At 52.8% G+C, this 25,933-nt stretch overlaps 2 protein-coding genes across 2 annotated transcripts; one reads left to right on the top strand and one right to left on the bottom strand.

The window, feature by feature from the left end:
* The first annotated feature begins 799 nt into the window (after positions 1 to 799).
* On the top strand, positions 800 to 20,403 carry LOC113954390 (ADAMTS-like protein 2). The gene is made up of 18 exons (XM_027658622.1): positions 800 to 883; positions 6,684 to 6,826; positions 8,521 to 8,596; positions 9,093 to 9,195; positions 10,061 to 10,206; positions 10,449 to 10,572; positions 11,815 to 11,895; positions 12,209 to 12,384; positions 12,653 to 13,079; positions 13,653 to 14,073; positions 14,889 to 14,995; positions 15,181 to 15,307; positions 15,643 to 15,856; positions 16,464 to 16,619; positions 17,011 to 17,181; positions 18,778 to 18,954; positions 19,629 to 19,773; positions 19,883 to 20,403. The coding sequence occupies exons 1-18, from the start codon at positions 809 to 811 to the stop codon at positions 19,999 to 20,001; spliced, it is 2,988 nt and encodes a 995-aa protein (XP_027514423.1). The 5' UTR covers positions 800 to 808; the 3' UTR covers positions 20,002 to 20,403.
* A 683-nt stretch (positions 20,404 to 21,086) lies between these two features.
* Positions 21,087 to 25,582, bottom strand: FAM163A (family with sequence similarity 163 member A). The gene is made up of 4 exons (XM_027658513.1): positions 25,506 to 25,582; positions 24,999 to 25,021; positions 24,374 to 24,488; positions 21,087 to 23,521 (listed from the first exon to the last, which is right to left on the bottom strand). The coding sequence occupies exons 3-4, from the start codon at positions 24,464 to 24,466 to the stop codon at positions 23,114 to 23,116; spliced, it is 501 nt and encodes a 166-aa protein (XP_027514314.1). The 5' UTR covers positions 24,467 to 24,488; positions 24,999 to 25,021; positions 25,506 to 25,582; the 3' UTR covers positions 21,087 to 23,113.
* Positions 25,583 to 25,933: the final 351 nt, after the last annotated feature.

Raw genomic sequence — 25,933 nt, 5'->3', positions numbered from 1 at the left:
TGACAGAAGGCAGTGTTAGATTTGATATTAGGAAGAAAATCCTCCCTGTGAGGGTGGTGAGGCCCTGGCACAGGTTGCCCAGAGAAGCTGTGGCTGCCCCATTCCTGGAAGTGTTCAAGGCCAGGTTGGATGAGACTCTGAGCTACCTGGGATAGTGGAAGGTGTCCCTGCCCATGGCAGGAGGTTGGAATGAGATGAGCTTTAAGGTCCCTTCCAAACCAAACTATTCTGTAATTCACCCACCACCCCGTCAAGAGCAGCTCCCCGTGTCCCAGGTGATGCTGCACTCTGTCCCAGCGTGGAACACAGGCTGCTCCAGCACGGGCAGAGGGATGCCTGGAGAAGCAGAGCTCGCCCAAAGACGGCAGGAAGGAGGAATCGGGTGGCAAACGGGGTTTTGTGCGGGAGGCAAAGAGCGGAGTGCTCCGCTCCGGAGGGCGGGTGGCTCCGCAGGGACCCCTCGGTGCCGGGGCCGCAGCGGGGGCTCGGCAGGAGGGAGAGCGGGAGCCCTCGGAGCTCGGGGAGCGGCGGCAGCAGGGCGGTGCGAGGGGCAGGCGGGGCGCGGCGGGGCCCGAGGAGCGCCCGGCCCCCGTCCCATCCCAGCCCCATCCCTCCATCCGCATCCCTCCTCCCTCCCCCGCCGAGCGGCCGCGCCGCGGGTCGCCGCCCGCCACCCGGCAGGTTGTAAAGTCATTAACTCCCCCAGCCATGCCGGGCCGCGCTCCCCGGGCCCCGCCGCGCCCGCCGCCGCCGCTGGTGGGCCGCCGAGCCGCCTCCTCCTCCGCGGCAGCGGCAGCAGCAGCGCGGCATGGCCGCCGCTCCCCGCATCCTCCTCATCCTCCTCCTCCTCCTCCTCCGCGCCGCCGCCCCCCTCGGCGATAAGGTAAGCGGCGCCGGCGGAGCCTCCCCCCCGACCCGCTCCCTCCTTCCTGCCTTCCCTCCCTCTTTCCCTCCTTCCTTCCCTTCTTCCCACCCCTAGGGGAGCCGCGGCGGGGCAGGGAGGCAGTGGGGGTCCGACCCGCGGCCCCTCGCCCTTCCCCGCAGGTTTCAGATTCCTGCACTCCGGGATCCCCCCCCGCGTCCCTCCCGCACTCCTGAGCTGCTTGGTAAGGGGGGTTTGTCGCCTCTCCCCCAAACTGACCCCGAGGACCAGGCTGTGTCTACTCGCCCTGCCTGGCACTAACAAAAGGGTGTGAGGATGCCGGAGGAGGGTCCCAGCATCACCGGAAGGACGGCGGGGGAGCAGCGTCTTTCCCTACTTGGGGCTTCGCCCAAAGCTGTCCCCCCGCGTTCGTCCCTCCACATTCATCTCTAGCAGAGAGTTGGCTCCGGTTTAGGTCTGGAAACAACAGGTTTTCCTCTTCCCCATCCGTCCTGCCACCCCAGCATGGGTTTAGGCAGCTGCTTTCCCTGCTGACCGTGGGATGCATGTCCAGGCATCCGAGCCCCACGCTCCCCTCATTCCTGCTCTCTTCCACAAAGGACCCTCTCAACCTGGCCCTCCCCGTGGCACTTGTTTCACAGCAACACCAAAACCCCTGTGCCAGTCCCCTTTTCCTTCCCGAGGCCCAGCCTGGGAGAATCCCCCCCCCCCCCTCGTTACTGTGGCAGAGCAGGCAGAAATCCAGGCTTTGTGGGGCACCAGCAGTGCCCCTGCCCTCACGGGTCACTGCGTGCATTGTGCCCCCGAGGGGAACAGGTCCAGATTTCTTTGTTGCCTAAGAAATTCTACTCTGCTAAAGGAAGAGGGGCTTGGGTTGTGTTTCCCACCCCCAGACTCATGGCTGGGGCAAAGCAATCTCACATGAGCCATCTTAAACACAGAAAAGACCAGACACTGCAGCTTTACAGTGAATAACCCAGGTTTGAGGAGCAGCAGTGTCTCCTGTTCTGGGGTTTGTCTTAACTTCAAAGCTCAAGTGTCTTATTTCCGATTTGTTTTTACCTCCACACACATCCGCTGACTGTTCTGTTCACCCCTGAACTGCAGGGCTAAGCCAGAAACTTCAAGCAGAGCAAACTGGGTCAGGATAAACAGATGTGAAGTCCTTCATTTGGGACTGACCTGGATGGACTCCTCCATCAACACATGTGCACAAGCCTTGGCTGCTCGTGGTTCTCCCTGCCCCCAGCAGCTGCGTTTGTACAACACCTAAGACAAGGGTACCCTGGGTTGGGAGGAGGGCTCCTCAACCCTCTCCAGGACAAACACACATTAATACTGTTGCCAGATCTGCCCCAAGGACTTCCTTGCTCCAGGAGATGCCCGCGGAGCAATCTGATCGCAGATTACATGATTCAAGTTGTCCTGGTTGGGGGATAAACCTGAGGTTCTTCTTGCTCTCCCATTTTCTAAATAAAACATGGTTATGCAAAGAGTATCAGAAAGCCTCACTCCATAGTTTGGGCAAGCAAATTCCTTCCTAGCTGCATTCAATGCCTCTGAAAATCCTGATGATAGACATGTCTCATGCACAGCGTCTGTTATTCCCTTCTCCCCCTTTGCAGTTTTCCATCCTTTCTACCAGCTTGCCCCAGAATAAGTGTGTTGTCCCACTTGCAGGGAATGACCTAACTGACTTGGATCAAGTATTTTGTAATGACGTGCAGCGCTTGCCTGTGAACTTTCTGTCATGGCAGGATTACGAACAGAACTTGGTAGTTCTCCACTGGCTTCTGTTCGCTGGTTTTCTAATTTGCTTCTCATCTGTGCCTCATTATATGTCCAGATTTCTGTTACTTATCTGCTGCAATTTCACATCGCTAACAAGCTGCCAGTTTTTTTCCACAGATTGTTGTTCTTCCTCATCCCTTGACAATTATTCTGCATTGCTTGTTTTACCTCAGGATACCTTTCCCTATGAAAAACTCCTCAAATACCTTGTTTCAGCTTTTCTAAGGAAAATTTGTGTTTATGTCTGCTTCCAAACGTTGAATCTCGCATGCAAACTATCTAGTCTGCCCAAACAGGATAAAGCAATAACAGGATGAGAAATAGCTTTGCACAAACACCAATTCCTTTGTAAAACATCAGGGCATAATTGCAAATGCTATTGTTTTTTTTTCTCATGGCTGTGGTAGAGTCTATCACCACAGATTTAGTCAGAGAATGAGAGGAGGAACCCAAACCAGGGGCACTGAACACGGTCATTCATTCCCAGATAATAATCTGCCATTCATTCCAGGCATTCAGACATCTGAAGCTACTTAGTATTTCAGTAAGTAGTGTGGTTTGCTGTAGAGAGAAGCCCTTAAGTAAAGAGAACGTGGAAATTTTTGGTAGAGGACATGCAGTTAATGGCCTCAGAAAAGGCCTGGGAAGAATTTATTTCATTTTCAGCTGCTGTTTCTAGTTGTCTTACAGGCTCAGACAGGGCTGAGCAGAACATTTTACGACAGCTACTGTGCCCTTCAGTGGTGGGCCAGCCCTCAAGGCATACCAGGCTGCACTGGAGAGCCTCCCCCCAGCTCCTCTATTAAGGGAACTAGAGAGGCATGTTTGTGGTCTCTCTTCCCAGACAGCTTTTTTTTTCCAGGAGCCAGGCTCTAATGAATCTCAAGATTAGGCACAACAATAAGCAATACAGGAGACTGGGCCACTGACAGGGTAATTGCAGTTATTCCCAGGTTTCTGGGAAACCCAGTGTAGCTCAGAGCTGATCCAGAGCATGACAGAGAGTCAGCAGAGAATTTATTTCATCCCTTTCAACTCTTCAGAAAGGCCGCCTGGAAATCCGATAGGATGTCAGTCCAGGCCCACCCTTCTGTGCAGGGCTGAAGCATTTTGCTTGTGGCAACCTTTGTCTGGCAGGGGGGAGAGGGGAAGCAGCTGCTGGGCTTTTGCTTAGACAGAAAAAGCTTTCAGTGACGCTGGCTTAGAGACTGGTGTTTCTGTCTTTGATGCTGGCAAAGCTGGAGACAGGCATTTTATCCTGGAAAAGTTCCCCACAGGTTGGGGTTCAAAGCTCTGCTCCCCCCCAGCAAGAGGGCAGCAGGGCAGCCCTCCCCTCCAGCCCAGGTGAGGAGGCGCAGGAATTCCTTGGTTAACCCAAGAGAGGAAGAGCTGCAGCTCCGTAACCACCAGGTGCCAAACCACAAGCACCTCAGGGGAGATTCGTGTGGAGAGCACCTGGCTGAACTAGAATATGGTCTGTCTTTTCTATGAATGGAAATTCTCATCACCTAAGGAATCACACCTGGTCCTCTTACCTGCTTTAGGCAGAGCCCTCAGCCAAGCCCAGGCAGAACCAGCCTTATAAAGACTGGACTCGTGTGCATCTCCTGCTCTGGTTTTTCTAGTCTGCTCTAGATTTCTATGATTCTGCAGCAGAGTGCAAATCAGAGCACCTCCAGCATCTCCTGTAACACCAGGACAGTGCAAAAGAGTTGTTGTAAAGCCCCTTTGACTCCTCCCTCTCTGAGGAGGAGATGGGGAGGGGGATTCACTGATCCAGAATCCACTCTTGGGATTTATCGAGGGGCTTGGGAAACTAAAGCTAGGAGCTGATCTTATCTGGAATCTGTCCCACATTCCTTAATTTATTATCTGGACATTTGGAAAATGCAAATATCTCCAATTAAAAACAAGAACCATTTGTGTTTCATGGTCAGTGCAGATTTATTTCTGACAATACAATAAATTCAGCACAGATTGGAAGCAGCTGCTCCAGCTCTAAGTACCTGAAGTTCCCCTCCTTGTCCCCAGGCCGAGGGCTCAGATGCAGTCATACCATAAGGGGCATGGCCAAGGGGACAGCTCAGCATTGTCCTTGCTTACACAAGAAAATAAATGCTCCTAGGCAAGGACTGGGAAGGGAGCTTGGTCATGGAAAACCTGAGAGCCAAATCAATCTACTTAAAAAGTGATTGATTCCTCCAGTGCAGAGAGGAAGCAGGAACACGGCTTATGGATAGAGGGGAACACATTTTATTAAAAGGAAAAAGTCCCTCTGACTAGCATCCTTCAATAAATCTTCATTTGGGCTCCTGTCATTCCCAAGAGGCGCAGTGCAGAGGTGTATCCTACTCCATCCATAAGAAAATGCTGCACAAAGGCAGGGATGCTGATCATCCCCAAACCTCAGCTCTGCCACCACATGCCAGATCTCCCTGTATCCAGGCAAAACACCCCAGGACCAGTAACCCTGAAAAGGTGCCTGCAACTTTGCACCGCTCCAAATACACAAATCCTGTTTCATATCCTGAGGGTAGAACAGGCTGTTTCACTTCCCTTCACCTGCTTCCCTTCTGCCTCGCCTCACCTATTTGGATCACAAGATCCCCAGAGCAGGATTATTTTTATTGCCACCTGGGGAAAAGCTATGTAAATATTGCAGCTTTTGGTCCACATGCCTTCCCTCCAGGCAGTCCTTAAGCCTCGTGTCACTACTCAGGGAAGTGGTAGGACACCAGCTCTGGTTATTCCTCCAGCTGTGGGAGAATCAGTATTGCGCTGAGCTCTCCACACAGACACCGGATAAATCACTAGAATTCTCCTTCCTGACAGTTGTGAAGTGCTCCTTCTCCCCAGGCCTTGAGATGTTTATGACAGAGAAGCATAGGAGGGGTCAGGGAAAGATTTTGCTGAAAATACTTTACAATGAGAGACCTTTGGTTTCTTTCCTCTGTAAATGTGGAAGCTACATAGTCAGAATTTCTATTTACAGTATGATAATAAACAGTGAGACAAAAGTTCTCATAGGAAAAGGGTTGAGATGATTGTTTGGAAGAACAGAAAAAAGGTATTTTTGAAAACATGTCTGTTTCTTTTAAATTTCCTTTTCCTCTTGAGCAACTCATCTGCTGGCCACAGCATTTGGTCCCTGTCAAGCAAGTCAGCTCCAGCCAGAACATCCAAGTGCAGAGAGGAGTTTTGTTGTGTTCTTTTTGAAACCAACTCTTGCAATCACTCAAGAGCGAAGCACCAGGTAACACGGTGCTTTTTTGCAGCACAGTAAGTTCCTTCCAACATGCTTTGGCTATCAGGAAGAGGCACTATGGGCATTTCAACCATTTAAGTCACAACTTAAAAACATTTGCATAAACCAGCTGCATCTCCTCTGCCCAGAGGCTGCTCTGTTGGCAGACATTGAGGAAACACAAGTTCTCAGGCAGGAATTGCACTACAAGATGAAGAGCACATTGGCTTTATTACACCGTGAAAGAGCATAAAGCCAAGAGACAGTCAACCAAAATAGCGAGCAGAGCACATTTAGTGATGAGCAAACCCTGCTGAGTTTTCTGTCACATCCATCAGTTATGCTTTGCAGGTGGGTTGTTTGCAACAGGGCTATCAGCCACTACCACAAACCAGCATGTTTTGCCAACAGTATCACTGATACAACTTCCCTGAGCCCTTGCTTTAAAGCAGACTTCACACATACACACACACACAAATTATTAATTTTCACCTATTAGTATTGAAACGCTCAGTATCCAGCTGGATAAATCCTTTTCAGTCACTGTCCTGTGTTAAACTCATGGCTGCATTTAACACTGTTCACAGCTGTACTTCAGTAAACAACACATTCTGAGATGTGTGAGCCTGGTGTGGCCCCACAGGGCCTGGATCCTGGCACGTTGGTCCCAGTGCTGCCCATTTAGAAGGCATCCAGGTGACATGGCAGCTGCCTTTGGTGGTGAGGAGCCAGGTTCTCCAGCTAACCATGCTCTGTTTCTGTCAGGACAGTAGTGAGGCAGCAGATGGAGGTGGCCCCTGGGATGAAGAGGTCACCAAGTGGTGGGGAGAGTGGAGCTCCTGGTCCACCTGCTCCCGGTCCTGCGGAGGAGGTGTGATGTCTCGGGAGAGGCACTGCTTGAGACAGAGGTGAGTCATGTCCCAGCCTGAGCCCTTGGCCAGGTCTCAAGTGGCAGAAAAGAAATTGGGTGCCCTGACCTGCATTTTGGGGCCAAACCTCCTTGTTTTGCAGGGTTGGCCATTCCCTCATCTGTGGCCTCTGGGAAAGGAAGGCAGCTGTTGTCCATGGAGCAAGGCAGTGGTGGGGAGAAGCACACCCCTGAACATGTCCCCCACTCAGCTTGACTTGTCTGATGGGGAGCAGGGTTTGGTCCCCTCCTGGGGTCTGTGGGAGACTTGAAGATGATGGAATTGTGGGCTGGAGAAGGCTAGCTCTGTTCCCCTTCCCCTTTCCTTCACAAGCCCTCACTTACAAGGGCTGCTCAACCAACCTAACCCTGATTTGTGACCAGCTAAGGATGTGGCTACGTATTCCCAGACACCGTATGGAGACTTGATTTACTCCTGGCAGGAGCCAGCTCAGCCACATCTCAGCAATTTCTCCTCTTTATTCCCTGCAGAGTTGGCAAGTTTTTTCCCCTCTGTCATTTATCTGGCTGTCACCTGACAGCATCTCCATTTGTCCCCTACAGCCACTTGTCCCCTACAGCTGCTACAGTCGTGGTATCAGTCGGACTGGATTTGTGGGAGTGGGGAGAGCTGGAGAGCTTCAGCTGCCTGAACTCCTGCTATTCCCTCTGGGTCACCTTGCCACTAAACCCTCCTCCTCCTCCTCCTCCAGCACCTCCCAAACCTGCTGCTCCAGGCTCCTGAGGTGTTAATGAGAGCTGGAATCCTGCAGCACAGCCAGCTTTCCCTTCTGCATGAATGCACTCCTGAGTGGAGGAAACTCAAACTAGGGCCCCCAACCTCCCCTCCTTCCTGCAGCAGAAAGCTCCTTTTATGTGGGCTGGTTGGCAGCATGGTGAGGGTCCAGATGTGCTGCAGCACCTTCTCTCTGGGTGTGGCCTCCCTGGATGTCTCTGCTGCTGCTCCTCCTCCTCCCCAGCACCCAGTGGCCATGATGGGAAAGCAGTGGGAAACAGAGAACAGGGAGGGAGGCTGGGGCTGTCCCACACCCCCCCAGCCAGGGCAGCCCTTCTGCCCTTTGCCTCCTGCCAGAAGAGGGATTTTTCTCTCCATTTGGCATTGGCTCTATCCTTGAATCCACAGCTGGGGTGGAGAGGCTTTGTGTGGTTATTTTACTCCAGGGATCAGCTAAAGCATCAAGTGTTGAAATTCCCATGGTTTTGGTATATCACCCGCACCAAGCCTTTCCTGTTAGTCTTTTAAGCTGGCCAGTCCTCATGAGAGGTGGCATCTCTCTGCCTACTGCACAGTGAATCCTGAGATCAACTCCCTGGTCACTGCAAGTCCTGGGCGCTTCCATGGAAGTGATGGATCATCAGGGTCTATTGTCCCTTGGGTCACATCTACCCTTTTGGAGCTCAGAGGTGAAGGGACACAGAGGCAGTGATATTGCAGTTGCTCTCTATCTGCTCAACCTGCCCCAAAAAGAGAGTAGCCTAAAATCACAGCTCACCTAAAAGCCCTGAAAATGTGTTTCAGAGGAGATGTTGGCCAGTCTAGATCCAGAAAGCTTTGCTCCCATAAAATGCCTGCCTTGTTTCTCCCCTCTAAGTCAGGTCTGACTCCTCTGTCATCCTCAGTACTTTGGTAGCTCACAGATCTCCATCTCGTGTCTGGAAATTTCTGCTTTCCAGGCTCCAGATGCCCCAGGGAACAAACAGCACCATGTGTGTTGGTCAAGCCAAGCACTACCAACTGTGCCAGCAGCAGGTGAGAATCACTTCCAGTGCTGACTGGTCCTTACTGGGGGATGTGGGACTCCAGGGGTCCCACCTGGAGCTGCAAGAGCATCAACACTCGGGGTGGGACTGATCCCACAGAGGAGCAGAGACAAGGGGTAGGATCCACTCCTGGGGTGGTGGATGATGGGCCTTTGAGGACATAGGAGATGGGCTTTACTTTCTGGGACTGAGAGATGGGGGAAAAGAATGTAAAAACATATTTCTTGTGGGGTGAGGGGAGGGATGAAGTTTTTCCTGTATGGTTTTCCCTTTGCTGGAAGGAATTTTTGCAGGGCTGTTAAATACAGCTGTCTGAGAGCCCCTTGGCAATGAAGCCCTGACCTTTCTGCCTGTATTAGGGCACCTCAGAGTCCATTGCTAATTCCTTCCAGGGTGGACAGGGCATTTTCATCCTCCAAGGATGCAGCAGTGACAAGCAGCTGTCACAACCATGGGAGCTTTGATGGTATTTGTTCCCTCCATAGCCCTGCCCAGCCAACACAGCAAGCTTCAAACAGCAGCAGTGCTCCAGTTTCAATGCCAAAGCCTTTGGGAAGCGCTACTACCACTGGATGCCCCTTTATCCGGGTGAGTTTTCACAGCTTCACACAAAGGATGAGGGTGAGAAAACACCCACAGAATCTCCTGAGGCACACAAGGGGAAGGTCCTGGGGACACGGGATAGATACTCCTGGCTGGTCTGGAAGTGCTTCCCTGTGCTCTCTGCTTTGGAGAAATCATTCCCTGTCTCTTCACAGAACCCTTCGACCCATCCAGGCCTCCTGTCTCCCCTCATTGCTCCTGTTTCAGGTCCTCCATCAGCAAGCAGTGTTGGGCAGACAGGACATGGGCTTCTCTGGGTTGTCTTGGCTAATCAGCACTCATCTTGGCAGAGTGGGTGTTCATGCTCCTGGTGCCTTCTACCTGTTTGGCTGCCTCTCACCCAGCCTGCTTCCCACTGGGCTGGTGCTGGGTTGTTCTGAGCAAGATACTCATCCATTCCCTGCAAAGTCAAGACAGATGGCTTCACATGGGTGTCCAGTTGTTCCTTGAGGCTCAGACTGAGCTCACCTAAGGTAGATTACCCTGTTTCGGGACTCACCTGTTTTTCAATTATCTGCTAAGAGGACATGGAGCATCTGCACCTACAGTTTCAGCTCCTCAGCTGAACGGGGTGTAGCTGGCCACAGCCCCACAGAGTCAGTAGCCCTCTTGGCAAAGAAGAGGGTTTGCCAGCAAGAAGTATTACTGCTAGGCACAGTTCCCAGCTGCAGCCTCATACCATGACCCCTTCACTACTACAAAATGTGTAGATTTGGGGTCTCATCTCAATCAGCAGGAACATCAAGGTGACATCAAACCATCAGTGTGGATAAGGGGAAGGTCCCCTTCCTTACTGCTCGTCTCTGAGCACTTTGACCTGCCTGGTGACTCTGTGCCTCTGTCCCTTCAGATGACTACACCAGTATCTCCAACAAGCCCTGTGACCTCCAGTGCACCACTCGGAGTGGGGAGAGGCAGCTGATGGCCCGAGCACAGGATGGTACCTCCTGCAAGGACAGGACCTATCAAGGGGTCTGCATCAATGGAAAGTGTGAGGTGAGGCTCTGGGAGGAAGTAGTAGAAAATTTGGGAGTATAGTTGCATGACTGCACCTCCTGCTCATCACAAGGCCAACGGGTCCCTGCAGGGAATTGAAACCCAGGCCTGGTGTTGGATTTGTTCATTACAACCCCCTCAACCCCCTCCCCAAAAGAGCACAGAAGCATTTCCTGGGAAAGACCCTGCCCTGTGGAGATAAGCTGGCCCCAGGAAACCCTCTCTTGTTTTGTTCTTTGCAGCCGGTTGGGTGCGATGGGAGCCTGTACTCGCCCCGGACGATGGACAGATGCAGGGTGTGTGGAGGGGACGGCAGCACTTGCCACCGTGTCTCGGGCAGCTTCCGAAAGGCAATCTCACAGATAGGTACTCCCTGCTACCACAGTCCAGAGACTTCACCTGCTACTTCCTACCACCAACTGGCTTAAACAAGGGTAGGAGTTTCCCAGCTGCTTGGTGGAAAGAGCTGAGGAGTGCCACCCATGCTTAAATGCCTGGTTTTGTCCTTTTCACTTAACCGTCAGAGGAGATTGGTTTGATGTGCTGTACATTAGTCTGGTAAGGTTTCCCTTCACCTCTTTACAATAGGAAGCAGCTGGGGATCTCTTTGTTCCTATTGATTTTGGCATCTTGCCCACCTCAGATAATGTGAAGGGATCAATGAATCTTCTTTTATTCGTGCTACGTGTTCATTTGAAACTTAAGCTATGATGAGGGTCACAGCATTTGTTTCAGCCTGCACTTAATCTCCTGCTTTCCCCAGTCCTGTGGCTGGCACAGCTCAGGGACAGTCCCCTCTGAAACCAGGCCGAGGATTCATCCCTTGCAACCTGATGGCCCAGTCCTCCACCCACAGAAGGAATAGACTGTGGTATGCTCATTAGTAATTAATCAACTGTGGTTTGAGGATGTTTTGGAACATCATTTCACACTGTTGTTGTTTCACTAGTCTGCCTCCCTCTCTACAAACACCAGACTAGAAAAGCACTTGGGCCCCTTTCCAGAGCAGGGGGAATGGTGCTACCCCCACTAGCAGTATGGGTACAGGTTTGGCCTCCCATTCCATCCCTCCTAAAATCTTACAGAACAGACAAGACCTGCATTTCTAGCAAGGAAGACAAACTGCCAAACCATGCGACTTTAAGAGCCTCTGATTTCCTCTCCCTTTAAAGGTCAATTTTTATGTTACTCCTGAGACAAATTCCATGGAGTCAGGAGCTTAGGGGACCTATGGTCTTTTTCCATCTTCTGTTCTGCATCAGCCCTGATTGCTACTAAGCTTTTTTCTGTGCTCTTGCCAGAAAGAGTGTGAGAAACACATTCATCCACACCCCCAAAGCCAGACTGTTTCACTTGTGCAGTTCCTTCCTGACTCCAAACCCAGCAGTGCTCAGACTGGACTCGTGATGGTGATCTGTAACGAGATTTCAGAGGGGACCTTGGATTAGAGCTCACAGACTGGTGCAACATGCATTTATGCCCTTGGCATCCTGCTCCTGAAAGGCAGCCCTGCCCCCTACAAACATGCTTTTCCCATGAGCTGATTTTCCCATCCAGACCTTTTGATTCTGTCCTTGGGGTCTCCTCACGCTCTGTTCTGTTCCTCAGGTTACGTGTTCGTCACCAACATCCCTGCTGGTGCCATGGACATCCTCATCATTGAGCGCAGGAAAACAGAAAACATCCTGGGTAAGCAGGGGAGCCAGATGGATGTGGAGATCCCAGTTCAGCTGCCTGGGAGGTGGGAGGAGGCTCTGTGCATTCCCACATGTGAGCCTTTCCTCCAGGGTAACACAGGGGTGCTTCAGCTCTCCATAAACCAAGGCTACCACATCTCCAGTGGCAGGAGAGACATTTGGAACCCAAGCTCGCTGTGGGCAGGGCCTGGTGTTCTTTTTCTGCTGGACTTTTCTCGTTGATGGGCTGTTTTCTCTCCTCATTGCCACTGAAGCCCCAGTGTTCCACAAAGCGCCACATTTGTCTGTTTTCTCTCTCTTTGAAGCACTTGCAGATGAATCTGGGCGTTTCTTCTTCAACGGCAACTCTGCCATTGACAACCCCCAGAACTTCAGGGTGGCTGGCACCATCTTCAAGTACCGGCGGCCCTCAAGCCTGAACTCGGATGGGCTGGAGTACATCATGGCTCACGGGCCCACTAACCAGTCTCTGAATGCCATGGTATGTGAAGGGCTAGTTTTAGGCTTTGCTGTCTTGCCTGCTTCTTTCAGACAGAAGGAATATAACCTGGTTCCCAAGCCAAACCTGCATGTGTAGGTGGCTGAGGAAGCCAGATAATCTTGGCAAGGGGCGGCTCTCCTTTTGAATTTGTGAGGATGATGTCTTCTCTCAACATCCATCACCAAATAGATGTGGCTAGAAGAGGTTTCTGGGAAAGCACACATCCCTAAAATGAAAGCAGTTTTTTCTCTCTCTCTCTTTCCTCCAGTACTATAACTTTAATGGGAAAATGCCACACATAACTTATGACTACACTGTGCCACGGATGCCGCCGCTCCGAACCGCAGCCCCTGCTCTAGCCAGACCTCTCTATCATCACCTACCAGAGACCAGCCAGAACCACCCCATGCCAGCCAACTCCAGAGCTGCCCAAGATTTCAATGCCACATGGCTCTCCCTATCTCCAGATGACACCAGTGAACAGCTTCCTCTAAGAGAAGGGCACGAAGATTTGGACTTCAGTCACCCGCACTTCTTCCAGACCAACTCCACCAGTCAGACCCGGGACTGGGGCTGGGAACAAAGTGAAGAGAAGGAGAAGTATGACTTCCAGATCAGACAGATTTACCATGCCAACACAGCAGGAGAGGAAGAGGAGGAGGAAGCAGCAGCAATTGGTGGAGAAACAGAGTTGGGTCGGTTGCTTTGTTTTTCCTTCTCCTGTTTTACTGATTGAAAGCAGATGTCCCACACTGGTCTTCTTGAAATCTAAGGTGGCTTTACCATTGGGGTGGACAGGAGGGAATGATGGAATGGGGTGGAGACTGCTGGGGAGCAGCAAGGGCCAGCAGCTCTGTGGGGGAAGGGGAGCTGGGAGAGGGTGGGCACTGTATGGATCAGGCATGGCAGTGCCTCAGCACCTGAGCTTGGCAGGCAGGGCAGTGACAGCAGCAGGGCCTAGCAACAGTCCAGTGATCATCAGGTGGCAAGTCAAATCTGAGGTCAATCTGGAGAGCCAAAAAGCAATTCAGAAACAAAGGACATCTGCAACATTCCTCAGCCCAGGACTGAAGGCCCAGACTTGAGCTTAAATGGAGCTCCAGAGCAGATAGAGAGGTTGGTCAGAGTAAGTAAGGCCTCTTGGTGCTCCCTGGTGGCAATTTATGATTTTGAGGCCAAATACTGAATGTTTTTTGCCTTGCTAAATGTCACATGCTGAAATACAAGCCATCCACTGTAGTTAAAGCATCCTTGTGTTTTTCTTCCAGCTCTCAGGTTCAACCAAATCTCCATCAGCACGGCTGTGCCCTACAGCATGAGGAGACCCGAGCTCTCAGAGAACAGCCACGTAGCATCCTCCAGGCTGCGTCTCTTCAGGAGGCTGTGCCACAGAGACCCTCACAACACTGCCTTTTGCAGGGAGCTGCAGCACCTGGCAGCCAGGATGGCCCCAAGGAACTCCTCAGCAGGGCTATGGACTGGGGCAGCTGCCCCATGGCCACAGGGCCTCCACAAGGGGCTGGCCCATAAGAACTCACTGGAGGACTTGAAGGTGGAGGCGTTTGCTGGGAGTCAGGGGCCAGCAGCCAACTACAGCATGGTGGCATCTGTGGAGAGCCCTCTACGAGGTGCCAGCCCAACTGTGGACATCAGCCAGGCAGAGCCTCTGCGAGCCCCTGGCACGGAAAGGTGGCACTTGGTCTCCTGGGCAAAGCAGGGGCGTGGTTAGCTGGGGAGGGAGGGTCAAGCCAGTCCTCTGGCAGACTCCCTGCTGTCCTTGATGACCCCGTTCACCAGTGTCTATCCCTGGCAGCTGCTGTAGTTGCTTCCTTGAAAGACCGAGTGTCACAACTGGCCTGACACAAAGGTCACAGAACATATTTCAGGTCCTGCTGCCCTTTAAATGGATGCTGAAGAACCTGCAAGGCCAATGCTGGTGTGGTTGTAAAGAAGGCCAGGAGTCCATAGCATGTCACATACACACATTTACCACCACATCATGCCCCGCCTGTCCCATTCCTCTGAGCACATAAGCTTATGAGACTTTTGTACACATTTGGCAGGAGACTGAGGGCCAACTTTTAAATATTTCTGGCAAGCCACATGTGAACTCTCCCTGCCACATTATATGATATGAGAGACACCTTGCTTGAGCTCCCCTTTCCAACCTAAATCATGGCTCTCAAGGTGGTAGTATGAGCTGAGGCTGTATGAGCTGAGGCTGAGGGCACCCACATGGCTGAAAGACCATAATATACATGAGACTTACTATGAACGATGCTTTCTCCTTGCTAGTTGAATTCAGGAGGTGAATTGCTAGTTGAATTCAGGCTTTGCACTCTCTTTTCATCAGTGGTTTGCCTTGCCCAGGGGGTGAGCAAGATGTAGAGCAGAAACACTGGGTTTCTTCCCATCTTCAAAAACAGAGAGGAGGAATTTTCCTCTATTTTATGTTTGCAGCAGTTTTTTTCAGTTTTCGCTCACACCACCTCCTTTTTTTGCAGTAATGAGTTCGATGTGAGCCCCGTGGGCCACGATGACATCAGCTTGGCTGACATGTATCGTTGGAAAGTCTCAGCTTATGCCCCCTGCAGCTCCACATGCACTTCAGGTAGGTTTGGCTTCCAATGGCTGATCACATGAGGTCCTTTTGGGGCATTGATGGAGAGAATCCTGGTACTTTTTACATGGCAGGTAGAGTTTCAGATGCAGTGAGCACTCCAGTTATTTAATGATGGTGGGAGGAGGCTTTTTGATCTGAGCATGACTGAGAGAAGGGTGTTGCTTGCCCAGCAGGTATCAGCTCGTCCTATGCAATGTGTGTGAGGTACGATGGAGTGGAAGTGGACGAATCGTACTGTGATGCCCTGACCCGACCAGAACCCACCCACGAATTTTGCACAGGGAGAGATTGCCAGCCTAGGTGAGTGGAAATGGCATCAGCTGTCCAGGGGCACAACAGATCTTTGTAAGGATCACTTTCTGCTCAAAGCGTACGGTCATTTTTGGGCTGTATGCACTTAGCCTTTGTATCCCCTTGCAAGCAAAAAGAGAGAAGGAATTTGGGATCTGGTAAGAGCAAAGCATCACCAAGACCAGCATCACCATCACAGACATATATGTGATAAGCAGATTCATAGCAGCAGCTGCTGGGTGAGGGGGTCCCAAGTGTGCGGGCACAACCCTGCCACCCCAAGTCCCTTGTCCCCCTTACCTGGGTTTTCCTCTGTGTTTTCTCTCCTGGGGCTGCTCGTGGAGGTGGGAGACCAGCCGGTGGAGCGAGTGCTCCCGGACCTGCGGCGAGGGCTCTCAGTACCGCACCGTGCGCTGCTGGAAGATGCTGGCCCCAGGCTTTGACAGCTCCGTTTATGACGACCTCTGCGAGGCAGCAGGGCTGGCCAGGCCCATGGAGAGGAAAGCCTGCAAGAACAAGGCCTGTGGGCCCCAGTGGGAGCTCTCCGAGTGGTCCGAGGTAGGCAGTAGGGGAGCTTTGCTGCCAGAGGTAAGGAGGAGCCGGGGTTGGGATGGGGCCTGGAGGAATGTGGCTGGTAGATGGTGAGGGCTGAGGGAGCCTCTGGGCAGCAGCATCCTTGGGAAACAAGGGCTGCCTTTATCCACAGCTCCCCTGTTCTGGCACTGCTCAGAAAAGGCCACTGCAAAACATTTTTTCCTAAGGTCATTTCTCAAGCAGGGTGTTGACCAAATGAAAACCCTGCCAGAAAGAGGCTTTACCTCCCTCTTCCAGAGGATCCAAATGGTTCTATCTGACTGAGAGTGAATGGAGAAACAATACCATGGAGATATAGAGAAATTAAACCTAACTGAAGTCCCTGTGGTTGACTTTCCACTTTTGACTGCTTGGGTTGTGGCCCAGTGACTTTGAACAGCAGTTCAACATTGAAGTGTTGGAGCTCTGGGTCCCAAACTAAATGAGCAGCAAAGATAGAGACAAACTCACCTTTTTCTGTCCCTGCTGGGGTCCTTCCCCTCTCTCCTAGAGTAGCAGGAGGAGGAATAGCTCCCTCCCACCCTTTCTCTCTGCTCCTGAGCCCGGGGCTGACTCGGTGTGCCCCTTGCAGTGCTCAGCCCGGTGTGGCGCGCAGGGGACGATGAGGCGGGAGGTGCGCTGCTCCGTGGAGGTGTCCCTGTGTGACAAGGCCCAGAAGCCCAGCAGTGAGAAGGTGTGCACAGGCCCCCCCTGTGACCGCCGCTGGACCGCCTCGGACTGGGGCCCGGTGAGTCCAGAGGGGCTGCTTCTCCTTGCTCCCAGTGCCAGGGGCGCAGGGCTGGCGGGAGGGAGCAGGTGGGCAGACATGCTGCAGCTCTCCTTTGGCTTTCTTCTGGCAGAGGCCAAGCAAAAGAAACTAGAATAATCTGTGTTTTTGCCTCTCCGTGCTATACATTTTGGTTAACTCTGAGGTGAGCTCCATTCAATAACCTGGGAAGCTCATGGTACCTGGAGAATGGAAGCGCCTGGCTAGATGTACCTCTAAAGCCCCTTGGGATCCAGTGCCATAGTCCAAGTGGCAGGGCTAGACTCTGGACTCAGTTCTCCTGGCACCACTGACCCTGACCTCTCCCCTTTCTTGCTTTCTGATGTGTCTAAATGCCCTGTGTTCCTCCAAGTGCTCAGGTTCGTGTGGCGAGGGACGCATGAGCCGCTTCATCGCGTGTCGTAACCTGGAGGGGAAAGTGATCTCCAACTCCCAGTGTGACCCAGCCACCAAGCCCCTGGCTGTTCATCCGTGTGGAGACAAGGACTGCCCTGCACACTGGGTGGAGCAGGAGTGGGAACAGGTAAAGCCAGCCCTGTGTCCTCAGCCCTCCTTTCCACCCCGTATCCCACAGGACATGGCGGGAGCCTGGTTCCCTTGACAGAGCAAGGCTGTGTAGTGTGACCTCCAGCCGCGGAGCTATACCATTGTCCTAGCTCCTTTTAGAAAGAGGGAACGACTAATGAATACCCCAGCTTGTCCCTGCTCTGCCACTCTAAAGTTTGTGGCATTTGCTGCCTTCCCAGGGATCTCCATTGGAGGGCAGCAATGTTCTAAGGAAACCGTCCTCCTCTCCCACCTGGCTGAGAGTTGCAGACACCTCAGCAGAGCTTTTCCAGAACCTGCACTCACCCCTGAAAAGATTTTGATCCTGCCACTAAAGAGAAAAACCAGCCTCATCCTTGATAAATAACAGCTGGAGGTAAACCTGAACCCTGAAAATCACCACGACTGTGTACTTGCCTCAGGAATTAGTGAACGTGGTTCAGGTGTTCCATTCTACCAAACAATCAGTCTCTGCCTGTCTCCTTCTGCTCTTTGTGTTGCTAAAGACTTTAGGCTTTCCCATACAAGCTGATCCAAATCCCAGAGTGTCCAGAAGGATACATGGAATCAGTTGTGGAGCTTGGGCTTTTTCTTTGAAGTCTTGAGCAAACAAGAAATTCATAAAGCACTAAGGAAAAAGGTTTCTAGGAAAAAAGGGAAGCAGCCAAGGCCTCTCCCTGCCAGCCATAGCTAAACCTCTGTTCCCACTTCGCTCCCTTTATAGCTGCTGATTACACTCAGTTGAGTCTCACCCAGCACTGGTAACGAGCACAAACTGGTTAAACCTGGGGACCCAAGGCAGTTTGATACCTGTCCTCTGCTCTGGCCCTCGGTGTGGGTCATACACAGTCCTGCAGTACAGTTTTCAGCTGTGTTCAGGCTTTCAAACTCAGCAGAGCTCTGAAAGACCAGCTGAGCTCCCCACCTTTGCCTGTGCCAGCTTCTTTGCCGTGTTCTCTCAGCTGAGGAGCTGTGAGTTCACAGGATGACTAAGGGTGGATGCAAGCCAGCCATGCTGACCCTGCAGTGGTGAAAAAGGGCACAAAGCAGTGAAATCTCAAACTGACAACTGCCTCCTGCCTGCTGCTGCTTCTGGTGGTGTCCTGAGGGAGGGAGCCCTCCCAGCTAAGCCTGCATAGCTGTGGGCTCAGCAGTACTTGTCCATGTGCATCACCTGCAGTGCACCACTTCGGTCCCCTTGGGCCCATACAAAGCTTGTTAGTACTCCAGGATGTAGGTTGCTACATGGATATGCTGCGTGGTTTTCGAGAACATAGAAACACATAAAATAAGGCAGAAACAGCCTCTCATAGTCTTACCTTGGCTGCTCCAGGTCTCCTGTGGTAGCTGCTCTCAAGGCCAGCCAAGGTGAACTCAGCTAAGCATTAATTACCAGCACCTGTCCCCCCTCCCTGGGAAACGTGCAGAAACGCATTGTCCTGTGACCCGGGCAGCACTTGCCTCCATTAGACTGGTGTTAGCACAGGCATTAAGCACCTTGCTTCTGAGCTTACCTGAAGCTCTGCAGCTCCTGAGCCCCCTTTGTTACCTGGCTGCTCTGCTCCCTTCCCAGTGTGATGCCAGCTGCGGGCGAGGGACGAAGACCCGGCTCGTGCTGTGCGCGGGCCTGGAGAATGGTGTGTACAGGGAGTACCCTGAGAAGGACTGTGAAGCCTCTCAGAAACCCGAGGAACAAGCTGCCTGTTTCAGGAGGCCGTGTTCAACGTGGTTCACAACCTCCTGGTCTCAGGTAGGACTGGGGGTGGTGGGGAAGGGCGATTAAGGCCTCGTAGCCCTGGGTGGTGGTGGAGGGGGACCTGCACTGAGGGTCTCTGGCAGCACATTCTGCTGAGGGCTCTGCTAGGTCTGGATGGGACCCTGAGCTCTGCTTTTCTGCAGACCAGGCAGCAGGTTGAGGGACTGGCACACACAGGCTGGAGAAAACCTTGGAGCATGTGGTTTATTGCCTCAAGCAAGAGCTTGCACCACACTGCAGGCATACAGGATACAGCTGTGCCCTCCTCTGCCAGGAGTCCATGTTCTGTCTTCCCCTGCTTTCCCTTGATGGTGGCTGCAGAGCATTTAGGGAATGAGAAGAGAGGAGAGCTGAGCCTGGCTCACAGCACCCATTTTCTCTCACAGCATCAACACTCCAAACAAAAATCTGAGTTGCATTAAAGAGATGAAAGCAAGATGAAAGCAAACTCCTCCCTTGCTCTGCCCCAACCCCAACTCAGGGGTACTCTCCTCCAGCAACAGAAAGGGAGCATAAGTTTGAGATCAGTGTGGGATTTGATCCAAACCTCCTCAGGAATAGACTCCAAAGCAGGGACCGGGAGGCCTCACTAGAAGAAAGAACTTGGGAGCTATAGGAAAATGAAAAATGCCTCTCACAGTCTCTTTCCTCTTTCTCGACCCCGACAGTGCAGCAAGACGTGTGGTGCTGGTGTGCGGCTGCGCGAGGTGAAGTGCTACCAGGGGGAAGTGCTGGCTCAGGGCTGTGACCCCACTTCCAAACCAGAAGCCAGGCAGACCTGCCAACTCCAGCCGTGCCCCACAGAGGCACCAGGTACGTCTGGGAGGGCAGGGGCGTAGAGGAGCCCTTGGGAGCTCTTTGCTCTCTGCTGGGGAAGCACAACTCCTTTTTAACCCCTTCTGCGTGTGCTTCTGTTCCCCAGAAGATGCCTGTGAGGACAAAGCGACGGCCAACTGTGTGCTGGTGCTGAAGGTGAAGCTGTGCTCTCACTGGTACTACAGGAAGGCTTGCTGCTGGTCCTGTCGGCTCAAGTCACCCTGAGTCCTGCCAGGCCCTACTTCCCTTCCAAGTTCGGGGCAAGAGCCCCCTCGAGCCAGACTTTACCACTTGAAGCCACCCCACTTGGCTTGGCTGTGGAGCCAGTCCCTGTAGACCAGCCTGCTCAGCGAGGAAGGATTCCTAGGACTTAATCACTGTTCCCTCTCCATCAAGAGGGTTTTACACAAGACATACCATCAGTGCCTAGAAAGCTACTGAGAAGTGAGTTGGGAAAGCCTATCCCTGCTGTCACTGTCTCTGGGGATCACTAGTTGGAGGCAGAGGGGCACAGGGGCTGGCCCATGGCAGGGCACGGACAACAGCACCCATCTCTCTGGTCTGCCCTGCAGGACAACTTCTAAAACACTCCAAAAATTGTGTCACAATAAAGAGATAAACTATAAAGCTGTGGGTTTGGTATCCATGTACATAGGCCAGAGGCAAGGGAGGAGGGGGATGCAAGAGGAGCAAAAGCAGTGGCAGGAAGGGTGGGGAGGAAAAATCTTTGCACCAGTAGAACTTCCAGGCAGCACTGGATAAAGCCCATTTTCTGCTGCCAAAGAACAGAAACCACTCCTGGTTTGTATTTCAAAGTCCTCATTTATTTCTGACATTGAATTTGGACCCATAGCGGAGCAACAAAGACAGAGAATAGTAACAGGAGGAATCTGAAGTGGAAAAAATCTGGGATCCCTGCCCCTACCTCATCCTGTTCCTCCACCAGCCCCCAAACCTTCTCATCCTCAGCTGCATCCCCCATGTTTCCAGCCCTTTCAGACTCACCCATTTCCCTGTGGCCCTGCCAGACCCAGGGTGTGTGTTGGCTGCGAGGCCAACCCTCCTCTTGGCCATCCGGCTGTTCTGGAACTGCCTCCCCAGCCTTGGCACCTCGTTAGCCGGGGATAGGTCACGCTTAATTTGCATGTGATGAAGATAACAATGCTGTGGCCTTCCTTTCACCAAAAGGGTGACCCACAGAAGCAGAAGCCCCTGTGTTATTCCCACCCTCTGGAGGTCATGACCATTGGGATGGGAAGCCTTTTTGTGTGTGCCAAGAGGTAGAGTTGGATGCCAGGAGCTGCGCATGGCAGGGCCCTCTGGCAGAGATCTGGGACACATTAACTCCTCGTGGCTCCCAGCAGGGTGAGACTGAGCTGAGCAGATGCTTTAGTGGGAAAGGATGGGATTTACCGAGTTAGCCAAGATTTTCTTCCCGTTACAGACAGTATTTTCAGGGAGGAGCACTGGCTGGATGGGAAGCGGTACTAGCTACTGACTATGGACCAGTGGGATCCAGAGAGCTTTGCTGCTGCTAACTTTCATCTTCCCTCCTGCTTGCCCTTAATATGAGAGGACATTAAAACCTGCTATCACTATTTGGAGAATGGAAAGAGACTCTAAAAGCAACGCAGCCAGACTGAGTCTCCAGATAATGGAAATGCAGTGTCTTTTTGGGCCGGACGTGGGGGAGATGGTGCATAACATTTGCTCAGAAGTGTGTGTAAAATGCAGGCTGGGGCAAGGTGTTTGGTTACAAGGACCTTGACCAGTGGCATTTGTCTAGCTCTTTTCTTCAGGTTGTTTGAGCAGAGGTGCCAAGGCATGAGCAGGTCCAAAGGGTACATCAGCCTTTTGCCTGATAATGTGGACACTCAAGGCTGATGTACCGTGTGCCCTCTATACTGAGACCTACTTTTTCCATGTGTGAATGGGGAGGTTAAGTCCAAATCCTTCTGTGGGCAGCAGGATGATTTCTAAATTGTAGTGGTGAAAGAAAGACCTCACTGCTCACATTTCTGAGCAGTCCTACCCTATATTGCAAAGGCATGGCAAGTGTTTCCTGCCATTGCCTCCAACAGCATCCGCAGGGATCGTTGCTGTCCTGGTCCCTCCTCCCTGCCATGAATGGGAAGCGCTCAGCCGAGCAGTCCTGCACTGGTTGCTATGGAAGTGCCTGTGAATGATGGAGATGTCCTTTTAGTAATTTTTCACTTAATTTGATTTATGGAGGAAGAAGAAACTTTCCCACATTCATTTTTGCAGAAAGGCAGAGTCACTGGCTGTCATTGCCAGCCGCAGTGCCGGTGAACCCGCATTTGGGTCTTGCACCCTCTTCTTCCAAAAACAAAAGCAGGGGGGACCCAATCACCTGAATATCACTCTTCTGTGGGAGGCTGTGGGCCCTGCAAAGGAGGAGATGCAGCCTGGTGGGCTCTGCTGTTGCTGTTGAAAGCAAAATTTATCCTAAAACCAACCTTCCTCTGGCTGTTGGAGCTGTCAGGGTGGGCTGGGTAGGGCTTTGAAAGCAGAAGGTGAACAAAACTGCAGTTATTTAGGGATACAATTCTTCCCATAAGTAAAATCTTGCCGTTTTGATGGGTCCAAGTTAAAATTGCTCCTAAGAAAGCTTGTGAAGAGTAGAAGAGGTGGGGGCTTCGGCCGCAGAAGGACCAGCCTGTGCCCGTTCGCGTGGGTGAGCGCTTTGGCGAGCAGCTTTGCCTCCCCCAGCAGTGACCTAAATTCATGTCTTGAACTTCTTCAGCACGTGCGAAGACCGAAGCAGGTGGGACGCGGTGCCCTATCTTACACTCGAACAGAAAAGGTAACTGTTAGCGACAACTGATGCACCACGAGGGGAGCAGGGCGACCTGGATCCTCCCTTCCTCGCTTTCCCATCGCCGAGGAGTGCTGCCATGCCCCTCTTGGCAGCGGGATTTGCCAGGGGCGGCAGCTGGTGGGTGGTCACCCATTGCACCGTGTGCCGGAGGCAGCGGGCACCCAAGGCCTCACTCTGGGCTCAGGGAGCCGGGGGTAATTAAATTAGGTTGTACTGTACATAGCCCTCGTTAGACAAGTCCCTTTGGGAGACAGAGTAGATAATAATGACACTTATGATGGGTTCAGAGGTGGCCGGTTCAACGTCACCCTTCGAGGTCTTGCTCCCCTTCTCGCCCGCAGAGCTTCGCCGTGCCGGGCGGGTCAGCAGGAGGACCGTGCTGGTCTGGGGCTGGGCCTACGGGGTGTTCCCTGTGGGAACACCCCCAAAGACAAGTGAAAAGCCCCTTCCCTCGAGCGGGCGCTGGCTGAGGACACCCTGTGCTAGTGGCAATGGTGACTACACCTCCGTGCTGATGGCCCGAGGGTTCGGGAAGCTGTCGCGGAGGAGGCCGTGCCGGCTCAGCGTGTAGCCTTGCAGGGTGGCCATGTTGATGGGCGGCCCCATCTCCTTGTAGCACGCGGGGGTGTAGGTGACCCTCTCGCCCCCGTTGCGCACCATGTCGGCAGTCCGGATGTAAAAGGGGGATCCGTAGGGGGAGCAGGTCGGGCAGTAGTTGTGAGCCCCGTGCTGGTTGAGCTCGCTGGGCGGGGGCGCGGGGCTGCCCTGGCCGTCCACCATGCGGGAGCTGCAGGCGTTGCACATGCCGAGGTGTGAGTGCGTGGGGAGGTCGGGCACTTCCTCTTCCTCCTCCTCCTCCTCCTCCTCCTCTTCCTCATTGGAGTCATTTTTCTTGCAGCAGTAGTACTGCAGGAAAGAGAATGGGTTTTATGAGGGGAAGTGGAGCAGCCGGTGGACAGATTCAGCTTCTCAGCCAGCGCTGCCGCTTCCCTGCTTCCCTCATCCCCCCATCAGAGAAACCCTCCGCAGCTTCTTGCTGCTCTGCTCCATCGTTCCCAGGTCCTGAAGCCAGACAAAACCTGGACCTGAGCAAGCTGCAGGAGGCAGCTGCCAGGGAGCTCATCTTCACCCCCCAGCGAGGTTTGCAAGGGGAAGGAATTTCACCCTGCCAGTTGGAAACTGCTCCAAGTAAGCGCTGTGCTTTTCATCACACAGGCATTGCTGCATGGCACAGACTGCACATTAACTTTTAAAGAGCAGGAGGTTGTAGCTAGCTGTTGTTGAAAGCCTCCTCGTTTAATTTACAAGGGGAAAAAAAATTATATAAAAATCTCCATCTGGTATTGCAAACCCAGCCAAGCCTGCACCTCAGTTAGCAAGTGCTGCAGAGCCTCAAAAGCCTTGGGGAGTCCCCCTACACCAGGGGCAGGGAAGGACATAATTCTGCAGCACCTGGGGAGAGGAGGGGTTTCAACTCCCTACCATCACACCAAAAAAAAAGGCCCTTCTAGACCCCTCCTGTAGCAGCAGCTCAGCGTGAGGAACATAGAATCATAGAATATCTAGAGTTGGAAGAGACCCACAAAGATCATTGCATCCAACTCCTGGCCCTGCACAGAACAGCCCCAAAAATCCCACCATGTGCCTGAGAGCATTGTCCAAACACTTCTTGAGCTCTGGCAGGCCTGGGGCTGTGACCACTGCCCTGGGGAGCCCATTCCAGTGCAGGGTGGGGTTGGCAAAGTGGGGGACACTGACCTGTAGCCTACAGTAGCAGAGCACGGCAATGATGCACAGTAGGATCACCGTCGCTAGGATTCCCCCGGTGATAACAACAGTTCCCGCTGTCATCCGACCGATTCTCCATCAAACTCTGCAAGGTGGAGACACAGGGACACAAAAGTCACCTACCATGGTTTTGTCACCACATCATAGATGTGATGCCCATAAGGCATCCCAAAATAGCGCATCTCCGTTCCTCCCTCCCCAGCTGGAAAACTATCACCTACTATCATTCTCCTCTTAGCGAGAGGACACGTGAGATGCAGCATCACATCCCCTTGCTGCCATCACTGCTCTGGCTTGGGATCTTTGGGAAACACCCTGCGATCCACTGGCAGAGCCTTGCCCCTTAATGAGCCCAAAGGGATGATTTCCACCCTGCCAGCACAAAATCCACCTTCTTCATCAAAACCCTGAAGCAAACCTGTGTCTCCACCAGGAAAATCCAAAGCAGAGCCTTTGGACCCTGCAAGCCTGGCAATCTGAGCCCAGAAATCGCACCCTGGCCACCTGCCAGGCACCAATGGGTCTAACAGGGGCTTGGCATGAGCCAAGCAGCCCCCACTGCCATCCCTGTGCACGGGACCCAAGGGATACTTACGTTCAGTGACGGAGGCGTTGGACCTGGAAGAAGTGGAGGGAGAGGTTAGTTGTCGCCTGACAGCACCCCTTGCACCCACCTGCCTTTCCCAGCGTCCCAAGAATTTGCCTTGAATTGGGACCCTGCAGGAAGCCCTGCTTTGCCTGTAGGGATGGGGCTCAGCACCTGCCCTTGCCCCTGGGAGGCCGCATGGGGAAAAAGCGTTTGGGATCCTGCTGCTGGTAATTATTACTATTACTATTATTATAATTATTTTTATAATCATCTTTACCTTGAAGCAGGGAAAGGAGACATTTCCCAAGCTCAGAGAAACGCTCCACAGGAGAAGGGCACAGGCCTGCTTAGTCAGCACTTAGCCTTTTCCTCTTTAAAATTAATTACAAGGAAGGTGGATGCATCACCACAAGTGGCTAATGTTTTAGATGCTGCTGGGACAGGAGATCTCCCCTCCATCCTGCCCAGGGCAGGTGAGTCCCTGCATCCCCCCATGACCCCACGGGCACTTACCCAGAAAAGAACAGGCAGGATGTTGTGGTCACGCCGGCCCCGGGGTGGACGGCTGGGACAGGCAGCTCTGCATGGCCACAGGGAGACACAGCAGCCCTGGGAGGGACAAGGGAAAAAACCCCACTACTGTCAGCTCATCCCACTGCCCAAGGGGTTTGTTTACCCAGAGTCCCCATCCCCACTGATGCTGCCTCTGTCGCTGCAGTGGGGCTAAATAAATTGCTTTGTTAGGGCAGAAGAGGCGGGTGCTGCAAAGGTGGGCAAAGCAAACTGCCAGGAAGGGATGATCCTGCACCTGAAACCTGCCATTTCAGCAAAACTGAGAGAAGTGGGTGCACCCACCACCCATCACCTCCAGCGGTGCCTCGCTCAGCCGCCTTTCATTACCGGCCCCCGCGTCCCTCGGTGCCTCGGCCAGAGCAGGGCTA

Source organism: Corapipo altera, unplaced genomic scaffold (assembly GCF_003945725.1).
Source record: "Corapipo altera isolate COAL_440 unplaced genomic scaffold, ASM394572v1 79, whole genome shotgun sequence".
NCBI lineage: Eukaryota > Metazoa > Chordata > Aves > Passeriformes > Pipridae > Corapipo > Corapipo altera.
Note: the sequence above shows the minus strand (reverse complement) of the source record. Positions and strands in the feature narration are given on the sequence as shown.